The 11,968-nt window shown below is 38.0% G+C and overlaps 1 protein-coding gene across 2 annotated transcripts in view; it reads right to left on the minus strand.

The window, feature by feature from the left end:
• Positions 1–11,968, minus strand: part of ELOVL2 (ELOVL fatty acid elongase 2) — a 921,742-nt gene that overhangs the window by 526,876 nt on the left and 382,898 nt on the right. Inside the window, exon 2 of one of the 2 annotated variants that reach the window (XM_044065397.1) lies at positions 11,854–11,917. The exons of the other annotated variant lie outside the window; for it this stretch is intronic. Within the exon in view, the coding sequence (XP_043921332.1) occupies positions 11,854–11,917 (64 nt within the window). The remainder of the gene's footprint in view (positions 1–11,853; positions 11,918–11,968) is intronic. 2 annotated transcript variants of the gene reach the window in all.

Here is an 11,968-nt window from a genome sequence, read left to right on the forward strand (position 1 = left end):
TCAATTCCTGGTGTATAGAAAAAGGGCAAACACAAGGACTACAAAATTTAGTATCATCCCCTTTTTGAAGCAGAAACTGTCTCCATCCTCCTGCTTTGGAAATACCCTTTTACCATACAGGTCAGTGATCAGGGATTTGGGCACGTGATTTGCTGGTTACTACTCCTTTGGCTATCATAATGATGACCATAGTTAGGAAATCCTTTTTCATTTTGCAACTAAATTTCAAGAGTATCTCTTCTAAAGTTAAGGAATTCATTGTTCCTCTAATCTTCCCTAATCAGATCTGATATTTAATGTAATAAACTCTTCAACATGTATCTGGCTAGATATATTAAAAAAACTCAAAAAAGAGAGAGATTCCTAGCAAAAAGGGCGATTCCTAGCAAAAAGGATATCTGGTCTCAAAAACCTTACCAATCGGAAGAGACTGGAATCCTTATCCTTGTACTCAGTGTTGTACAAGATCCTGAGTGGAGATCTTTGCCTACTTTACCAGATATTCTTGACCTCCTTTTCCTCAGAAAGTCAACTTTGCTGCTAACACCAGAACCAGAGATCTTAACCTCCTTAAATAAGTAAATAAACCTAGATGGACAGATAAGTTCAATACCCAGCACCTCCCTTTGCGCAGGAATAAATTCCCCTGGAATGTCAAGCAACGTGATTACATGTCATCCTTCAAACATAGATTGGACAGTTGAATAAGTGCCCTTAAATTTATACTAGGACTCACAGGCATCACTATCCTTGCAAAATGTGGTGAAACTTGAAGTGAGGTATTGGCAAGGTTTTTATGGTCTTTGGTTTGACTTATTTTATATATCATATGATCCAGTTTTCCTGGCTCATGGCTAAATCTCCATTACACATGTTTGCAATACCATCACCCACATCCAGCTGGACCCACTACCCCTTTACTGCAGAGCAAGTGAGCTAGCACTGGCCTCTCACTTCTACACTTCTCCACTTGGCACATTTAAAAGCCTGAGCACTTACTCACACTTGGGTAACTTAGGTCATATTCAGGGATATATCCCTCTAACCACAGATATAGGTTTTACAAACCCACTAAATCTGAACAATTTGGCATTCTGAAAGGATGATATGACAATACTGCCATGAAGAATACCGCAAAATGCTCTGAGAAGAGAAAGCAAACATTCAGCCACTTTAGTCTTGTGACAAAATTAAATTTCACTGATGTCCTTTTGCTGGTTATGATGGTGGTGGAAGTGGATTGTCTTTTTACTCCTTTACACGTACATACGTAGTGCACTGAGAGTAAAACAACAAAAAGGTATGAGTGACCAAGTACTGATGCTGTGTCAGTGTTACTTGCTATCAGTGTCGTATATTTTATTAGCATGAGTACCAAAGTACTGTGTCAATGTTACATGCTGTCAGTCAGGTATATTTTATTTCTAGGTCAAATTATTTACAAATTACAAGTCAAGAAAGGCTATGTCCCTAATGCTTTATATACTTTACTTTTTGCATCCTGATGTTTTGTAAGTAAACCTGAAGCATAAAGTTATATCGCAGCATAAAGAAGTAATTATATTTGAAATAATGGAGAGAAGAGGTAGTTGTCTGACAGCACAAAGAACTAAAGTGCCGAGCTGGTAATGAGCTGCTTCCTGTGCCATGGGTACAAGGTTTGAGTGCTTCCACCTTCATTTGCGTACTGTATGACTCTCACTGAGCAAGACACTTAATCAGACAGTGCTTTTGGATTTGCCACTGAAAAGGGCCAATTTCTCCACTGAGTTTACCTGGCCAATAAATAGAAAAAATAAAGTATTAACTTGTAAAAGAAGTAGTAGTAGTGCAAAGCAGATTTTTATATGAATATATGCTTAATAAAATAATCCTAACATGGTATTTTGAAACCAGAATCCAAGCATGCCATTTGTACATATATATGTTAGCACAGTGATGCAGCAATAGTCAATGGCCTACAGTAATCATTAATGCAAATACTTATTTATGGTCCTACAATGGCTTGTGGAACTGCACAAGTGTCAGAAATGCTGAAAAATAATGCCCGAAACACAGAACAGTGAGAAAATTAAGCATTTCTTGGTAGGTCAATCTGCAGTGTACCATCAAATGTGGGGGCAAGCCCCACACCCCACAAACTTCACAGCTGCACCAACTCAAAGAAGGGATAAATTTCCCCAAATAAGGGAATCATTGCTGGCACACATTTACAAATTACACAGCCAATGATTTCATGCAGAAAACAACAATCAGCATTATGTTCCCCAGCATCTTTTACTTCAGACAACTGACACGCAAATAATTTCACTTCAACAATGATAGAAAATAAATTAAAAAAAAAAAAAGTATTTTTAAAAAAGCAAAAAAAATGCTTCTAACATGAACTTAAAGTTCACTTACTTATGCAAAGTAACTATATCAGCACTATGGTCCTGCACGATAACTACTCAGTTGTCACTATACTAAATATGAATACTACCAGACTGCCTTTGCCTGGGAAATATATACATTCCAGATAAGGATACTTGTTAATACTCAAATGGTGAAATAAATATGGGATAAGCATAGTAACTGGCAGACAGTGTGATTTACTATTTTCATGGAAAATTGCCACTTACTACCTCATTTGCACTGTCTGAGTTTTGGAAAACATGGAATATTAATGGAACGGGGTATTTTAAAGTAGAACACATGTTCACTATAATTTGCATTTCTTCTTATATTTACTATATATAATGCACTCAGTTTGCTTCTTAAATGTACCTTGTGTATATAGTGTTATGAATGCATATATATATATATATATATATATATATATATATATATATATGTGTGTGTGTGTGTGTGTGCTTCACACACACACACACACACACACACACACACACACACACACACACACACACACACACACACACACACACACATTATATAAATAAAATAAGAATTACACTTAAAACTGTAGCATAGGTTTGCTGCACTGATATATTAATTAATGAATCTGGAGGTGACTTAAATGGAGTTTTAAAAACTGTACTTTCAATTAGATAACAGAAGTTTTGATGATGCCAGAAATGGGTACTTATGTAATTCTCTATAAATTATATGTTTAATTTCTCTGGAAAAAAAGTCCAATATACATTCTGTGTATTCTCCCAAAGCAGGGTATACACTTTGGTTTTGAAATATTAAGTATTCAGTTCAAACAAGCAGCACAACATTAAGAAGACTGTTTATTCATTTATCTAATACAGTTACTTTTGCATTTTATTTATGAATGGAAAAGAACCTTTCTAAATTACATCAATCTCCTTGCAGAATAAAAAGGTCTGTTTCACAATGCATTATGTAGAAAATAGAAAGGTGCAGCTGAATTCACTCTTTTGTGCATTCTAACCATGTGCTGAAGCATGGCTGCTCACAATAGGATTTGTAAGAGGGCCAACTATGCCAAAGGCGATATGTGACAAGGCCAGAGGGAAAATATGCACACAGTCTGTGTCATACAGTCAAAGCCACTTTGCAGATTTGTATAAGCCTTAATCAAGGATGCCAGTCACTGTGCCATAACACAAACATGAAAAGGCTTCATTGTAAGAAGGTCTGCTGAAGTTTAAGCACTCACTAAAAGCTATGTTCTTCAGAGGTAACGTGCTAGTCACACAGGTTAACAATAGTCATTTCCTGCAACTATGTTAAGTAACTATTTGGCATGAACTATTTTCCTATAAATGGTTTTAACAAAAATTATTTAGGAATGAAAATGTCTAGTACTTACACAATGACTGTTTTATATGCCTGCTTAAAGCCTTAGGAAATTCAGATCACACTTTGAAGAAATGCATTTGAAGTGTAACGTGAATAGCTAACAAAAAAGGCACTTATGCATACCAGGCATTGTAACACAAGGCAAACCATTTTCATCAGTGCACACTGCTGAGGACTCCCCCTCCATCTGTCAGTATGATATATGGAGTATGTATGTGTATATAAGAGGTTCCCAATACAATCACCAGTTCTTCCTCACTGTACTTCTCACTTCAGCAGGATCACATTTCTTTGTTTTTGATTGTTCTGAAGAATGCTTTCTGCATCTCACATTGTCTCAATCATATTTGACACAATGTCCATTCTGATACTTAATCAACAGAAAAGATGCTAATTCTACTGTTTCTGATAACTAATATTGTCACATCACAGTGTGGCTTGTTCAACAGGTTACATCTTCATTAGGTTAGTCAGCATCATGGACAAACTGTAAAAGAGACCAGCTTGTTATTAAAATCCACAGTACAATGGAAATGGAGGCAGTAGAAGCATCTTTCTCCTCCTCTCAGTACTTCAACACGAGACAGCTACCCTCTCTATGCACATTTTGAACTGTAAACAAGGTGAGCATAAGAAATAGGTGCCAGGCACTGCACATTATTTAGGCAACCACAATCCTCTACTGTGTGCTATGCCACTCCAGCTGTGGCTGCATCCAGAGTTCATAAACATTACATTACCTTGGCACTCAAATAGTATAGTTAAGTGATTTGTTGTGTGTCTGGCCATCTATTTTCATCTACTGAAGCTCTCCAAGTTCATAATTAACAGAGTCTAGTATTTTTCCATTGCCTGAATATGGGACAAATACAAGAACATTCATCCATTAAAACATAACCCAGTTCTATTGGCACAGGTAAATAAAGCCTGATTATGACCCAGAGCAAGTGATGTTTGACCAGTTTGGCTTGGGCATCTTGTTCTACATGGGAGCAGAATGGAAGATTGACACAGCACTAGTCATCTCACCTCCATTCAGAAGAAGGTGTAGAAAACATATGCAATATTCATGATCTTGGATAGAGTCACCAGTGGTGACCCAAGACCAGAATAGAACATTGGATCCTGGAGGGCAAGGCAGTTTTGAGTGGTCACATCACCTGCAAAAGTAGCACACCTGCACTGACACCTGTCATTCCACTTCAAATCATGTATCATGTTACTGGGCATGTGTAGTGAGGTTAGGACTATAACAACAAAACTTGTGATGGCTGCTTTAATGGTAGCCCTCTTGGCTGGTCCTACTTACTGGTTAAGACAGGAATGAATGAACCAATTTTTCCTAGAGGGATGCTGATGTTCAGCAGGTGGTTGCAGAGAAAAAAGTGAAGAAAAAGCATAGGAAGAATAACTCTGCTATTTCAAACCGACTCTCTCGGTGTTTATCACTCTGATATCATCTCATGAAGTTCTACCCATATAAGTATCCATGGACACCTGTCTTTCTGGCCTCCAGGTTTCTTGTAGCCTCTTTTTGTTCTACACCACTTAAATGACTCTATTTCTCCATGTCTTTATACCCAGGCTCCCTATTGAAATATTGGTGCTTGGAGAAAAGTGAATCTTGAAAATCACTCCTCTCTTTTAAACTGTTTTTTTGCAGGGGAAGCAAGCTCCCCTCTCCTGAACTTATGTATACCAACTCCAAGATCACCATACCTCAGAGGAAAGGGATTATTACAAGAAATGGCATCTCAGACTTTGTATATGTATCTTCATGATGCATAGATGATCTTTCAGCCATTCAGTTTCCACACTTTGGGACTCATCGCCCTATATCCATTTTCCTATTTACCATCCCTTAGCTATGACACCCTTTTCATAGTAAGGTCAGGGTGATGGAGTTGTTGGGTCAGAATCATCACCTATGAACCCAGTCAGTCCTAAAGCTATGCAAGTCTTGGTGTTCTCCAGTATGATGTCAAATGCAGCTATCTGAGGTATAGACCCCCAATACAATGCTGGTCAGTACCGGGAGTTATCACAGACTGTACTTGCCTAATTCTTAAACTCTGCCTAAAAATGGGCCTTTACGAAATTCATACTTCATACAGCAGAATTAAACTAATGATTTCATTCACATTTTCAAACAACATTTTACATTTGGCAAAGGTCCTTGTAAAGAAAAGGCAGTTCTGGACAAAGCATTTAAGGAAGGAAGGACCATATTTTAGTGTCTCATTTGTTTGCCTAAATGCATTGGTAATTGTTCTTTAGACATTTCCTACTTTAATGACCATCACTAGGATGCACTATCTCTAAATAGCAGCATGAAGGCATTACACCAACAATAAATGTCAATGGACTTTGGAAAGCTCCACAGGACTGAGGCACATTAACAAAGAAAGCATTTTCCAGATTCCATTTTTATTTCAATGACAAAGCACAACCCATGCTGCTGTTGTATCTCTCTGTCCACTGCCTGCCTTTCTATCTGTCCATTTATTCATTCTTTTGTTTTTATTAATCAACTAATTAAATGCCAGGCATCATTTAGTTATAATAAAATTATTTGCAACAGGAAAAACACATAACTCTAAAAGTTCCTTACAAAATGCTCAAACAGTGCTCTGTCAAACTGACAGCTACGAAGTGGCAGAAATGCATTCATATATCATCATAGATACAAATGAACAGTACAGCAGGATGTATTCTTCACTGACTTATTTAGATAATAATAACAGGAGTATATACATGTCAAATAACATACAGAATAGGACATGTTGCAAAACAAGAGATTTATTGCAAAGTCACACTGTCAAATGAAATTGTAGGCAGGTTGTGGCACCAATCAGAGTCTAAGCACCACATAGCAGATGAAAAGGGCATTGGTACTATCAAAGGTGGACCTCTGAGTCTGCACTAAATTTTTTTAACCTAACATATAATTGATATTTGCAGTACAAGTGCAACAGAAATTATAGCCTAATTTGAAAACATTTGTAAGATAAATAATGGAAGAAGTTGTAAAAAAAAAAAAAAAAAAAAAAACGTGGAGGCAGGTGAGGAACAACTGATACTAGGTTACAGAACAAAACAGCAATACAATAAGACCAAAGAGACTATGTATAGGGAAACAGACATAAATACCTAATAAAATGAAGCTAAAAAGGAGAAAGCTGGAACATCAAGGAATATCAAGGGCACTCAGTTGATGAGAGAAAGGTGACATGGATAACTTAATAGGACAACTAGAGTTTACGTCATGAACCTATAAGAAAGGTTAAATACTACAACCCTTACTGTTTTGAAGTTCAGTAATTTACCATGAAAAAGCACAGTTTTATGTATTTCAGATTCTGTTTATACATGAAGGTACTTCTTAATTCCTTTAGAATATCTTATGGTATATCATGAAAATGTTGTGGTCAAAAACTCAAGGTTAAACGTTTTAGAAAGGAGTTTTTCTTGCCATTTTCCAGTCAGTACCAGCAGCACTACATATACACACACACACACACACACACACACATATACACAAACATATATGAGCATGAATGTTTCTGCAGGTATTTACTTTTATACAAAAGCACACACACACACACACACACACACACACACACACACACACACACACACACACACACACACACACACACCAACTTTCCCCTTGGAATCCACACTTTCATAGATAAGAAAACTTTTCTAAAATTTACTTTGAACAGATTGTTGTGTCTTTCGGCTTTTCCCGGTTAGGGGTCACCACAGCAGAACTCCAGTCCACTAATGATTGGCAGAAGATTTTTACGTGCCGAGTTGCCAGCTCTGACGCACAACCTTTAACGAAGGTACACCCATTCACGCATGTCTCCACACAGAAGACGCTCTAGCTGAGAATCGAACAGGACAACGTCTGACTGTGAGGCGACAACACTACCGCAGCACCACAACCACAGTTTTACTTTGAACAGACATAACATTAATTAGAAACAGAGTCAATGACAAATTCTGGAAAAATGTCTATAGTAAAGAGAAACATGTGCCACTGGTATAACTACAAAAACTAACAAAAAGTTACAGACAAATCATTGTTGTGCAATAAAAAATCCAACTTCCTTGATTGTGATCCCCTCTTCATTTAATGAGAATGTCTATGGTAGGGTAACTAAAATGTTAATGACGCAAAGTACAAATTGCCATGGCTTTTTTAATGAAACGAAACACCTGTTTAGCACATGCCCCAGTATTCCACAGGTATATCAAGAATGATCTGAAATTAGTTTATTCACATCAGATGTTCTTCCTGAAGAGGAAAAAAGAAAATGACAATTTCTGTGTCATGGAACCTTAGTAAAAAATAAAATTTTCACCTCTTCTAGCAAGGGTAGACCACATTTTGTCACTTCTCAAAAATGTTGTTCAGTTGTACTGTGTTCTCGAACAATAAATACAGCAGAGACTTCAGTAATGTCATGCGTGACTACCTTGCTAGGGCAGGGGATGAAGATCTTGTAGGTTTTTTGAAGGAAAGAAAGTGGAGTGTGTGCTGCTACAACAACTTTCTATCTATGGTTTCATTAGAATTTGTGTAGTCTGTATGACTACAGCATGTTTTGGTATGGCAGTTTTTGAATTCTAGCTTCAGTAGATACTCACTTGTCATACTTTTTTGCACCATAGTGCTCTAACAACAGTTTCATGTCTCCCTTGTGTAGGCACTCCTTTAAGTTTAGATCATGATGGTAATCAGGGTTAACTAATCTCACAACCTGCAAGATTCAGCAATGTATTACTACCTCACTTTATTTTAAGAATTACAGTAATACAATGTGTATATGATTGCAAAGCAGAATTTTGACGTGTGATTAATACATTCTGCTGTGTTCCAGATGTAATGTGACGGTAAAATTGGAACAATCCTAAAAAGTGCCATGGTACAGATGGATACAGCCATGACTACGGCCCAGGCAACCCGGGTTCAGTTAGTGGATCTGGTGCTTGTGGTACTGGTAAGGAAGGAAGATCATATCCATCATGTGGGGGATGCCCTTGTGTATACCTCACAGCTGATCTCCAGTGGAGGTGAGGAATGCACAGCGGGCATGATCTCAAGAGGAAGTAGGTGGGGGACATTGAATGAGTCATCATGAAGGTGGGACAATACACAGTACATCCCCATTATGCATCTTCTCCCAGACATTAAGCAAGTGCACATGGAGGGGGAGGAAAACATTGGACATCCTTGATCTCACTGACATCAGACAGGAGGTTAACATGGGTCCAGTGATGAATTAGGAGAGGAGCTTGTGTCAGCCAATAGTCAGCTGCAGTGATCAAACTAAAAATGTAAAAATAATAAATGACTGCACAACTCTTATCATTTTTTCGCTTTGTCTTTCCCTCTACCAGAATAAGCTACAAGTTCTTAGCTGCCTGGGATATTCAGTCTAGTAAAACAAACAACATTAAGTTACTCTGCCGACCAAATATACACAGGCACTTATTATTTTAAAACCAAACAGAAGTTATGTCCTGTTACAGCTTGGCACCGTAACTCAGTCCTTAAACCATCAAGCATTTTAAAATGCTTTGTTTAGTGTTAGTTTAATTTTATATAGCTCATATGTCTGAAAAACTTTATTTTTTATGAGGGATGAGTCTTAGGAAAGCACAGATGTCCAAGTAATCTACATAGACTATGCTGACTGCTGGAAGATGAGAAAGAAGTGATCTGTTAACTCTGCAAGGGGATCGAGGCAGAGTGATTACAGACATACTCACTGGTACATGGATTTCTTCTGACAGCTTGGCAACCACATGCAGTTGAAATTATCATTACACTGTAGGCGGTGAAAGTGATAAATAGTACTGCTGATGGTTTGTACTAGTTAATAGAGCACAGTGCCATTTTATGCATGTAATGCCTAGCAGTAGATTTTCTTCAATCTACAGCAGTTTCTGCATATATAAAACCTGCAGACAGCCTTATTCTGTTGTTTATGTACCAGGGTTTAGTCATACTGTTTGCCAGCTGCATTGGAGAAAACTGCTTTCAAGGCTGCCATTCATGAGAGGTCAAGAGTTGCCTTGAAACTCGTCGGTTTCTGTTGCTATTCATTACAACTGCTGAAATCCAGTAGAAAGAATGAAATATATTTCAAATATTAATTTTACATGGGAGCAACAGAACCTGCATTAGCACTAACGTCTTTAGCAAATGTTTTATACTATGTGATGAGGTCCAAGAATGATAGTTATAGGAAAACATTGCCCAAAAATGTACTCAAAGTTGCTTACACAAATGAAGACCTATGGGAAAGTTTTTACAGCATGCACAAATGTTGCACTTACAATTCGCATCATGTCTCTTTCCTCGGTAAGTTCTCTTTCATTATTCATGTAAGCAATGTTGTACCTTCACATTCACAATGAATATCAAGTGACTACAGCTCAGAAACACTATTCACTAAATCTGTTTTGTCAGGTTGTGTTTGTCTGAAAAAATTCTTAATGTGGGGAAACTCCCAACTTCTCATCATGCTTGTGAAACCCTCTGAACTCTCTAATCAAGCATAACCAACTTGGAGGGTACATTACTGTGGTCTATGGCTACCATTCGAAGAGTGTGAAACATTTTCCCTATGTTGTTTATTTGTCAGTCATTGTGTTTCTTGCGGCTAAGCATCCTGTACATTGTTACACTTCTTGTTCATGCAAGTACAAACCAGAGTGACTTTAGGGGAACCTTGTCTGTATGCACGTTGTTTATTGTACAAACCAGAGGGACTTTGGGGGAACCTTGTCTGTATGCACGTTGTTTATTGTACAAACCAGAGGGACTTTGGGGGAACCTTGTCTGTATGCACGTTGTTTATTGTACAAACCAGAGGGACTTTGGGGGAACCTTGTCTGTATGCACGTTGTTTATTGTACAAACCAGAGTGACTTTAGGGGAACCTTGTCTGTATGCACGTTGTTTATTGTACAAACCAGAGCGACTTTGGGGGAACCTGGTCTGTATGCATGTTGTTTATTATACAAACCAGAGTGACTTTGGGGGAACCTTGTCTGTATGCACGTTGTTTATTGTACAAACCAGAGGGACTTTGGGGGAACCTTGTCTGTATGCACGTTGTTTATTGTACAAACCAGAGGGACTTTGGGGGAACCTTGTCTGTATGCACATTGTTTATTGTACAAACCAGAGGGACTATGGGGGAACCTTGTCTGTATGCACGTTATTTATTGTACAAACCAGAGGGACTTTGGGGGAACCTTGTCTGTATGCACGTTGTTTATTGTACAAACCAGAGGGACTTTGGGGGAACCTTGTCTATATGCACGTTGTTTATTGTACAAACCAGAGGGACTTTGGGGGAACCTTGTCTGTATGCACGTTGTTTATTGTACAAACCAGAGGGACTTTGGGGGAACCTTGTCTGTATGCACGTTGTTTATTGTACAAACCAGAGGGACTTTGGGGGAACCTTGTCTGTATGCACATTGTTTATTGTACAAACCAGAGGGACTTTGGGGGAACCTTGTCTGTATGCACGTTGTTTATTGTACAAACCAGAGGGACTTTGGGGGAACCTGGTCTGTATGCACGTTGTTTATTGTGCAAACCAGAGGGACTTTGGGGGAACCTTGTCTGTATGCACGTTGTTTATTGTACAAACCAGAGGGACTTTGGGGGAACCTTGTCTGTATGCACGTTGTTTATTGTACAAACCAGAGCGACTTTGGGGGAACCTTGTCTGTATGCACGTTGTTTATTGCCTCCTGATACTGGAATAAGTCATCATTACTAACATTCTGTGGGCAGAAACCTGACTGAATCACAACATGTCAAGACCACTAATCTAAGCTAACACTACATGCTGCAAAAACCTGCTATAAAACGCAGACAATATATTTTTACAAACTATATATTCATTTGAGGATTTTACAAACTATATATATATTTGAGGAAACACAGAGTCTGTAATTCCTAATAAACTTGTTTTTTATTCACAGTAGCCTTACTATAATGCACTTTAATATATACTGCATGCTAGTAAAGTTTTATATAACTTGTACACCCACCTCTAGATCCAAACATGTAATCCACAAATGCATTTATTTGGTGATCTAGTGCTTCTAGGTGGTCCTGAAAAGACACAATGGTGGAACTTCAGAAGATTGTAAAATGTGATATTAA

Source organism: Protopterus annectens, chromosome 3.part0 (genome assembly GCF_019279795.1).
Source record: "Protopterus annectens isolate FY-2018-M chromosome 3.part0, PAN1.0, whole genome shotgun sequence".
Taxonomy (NCBI): domain Eukaryota; kingdom Metazoa; phylum Chordata; order Ceratodontiformes; family Protopteridae; genus Protopterus; species Protopterus annectens.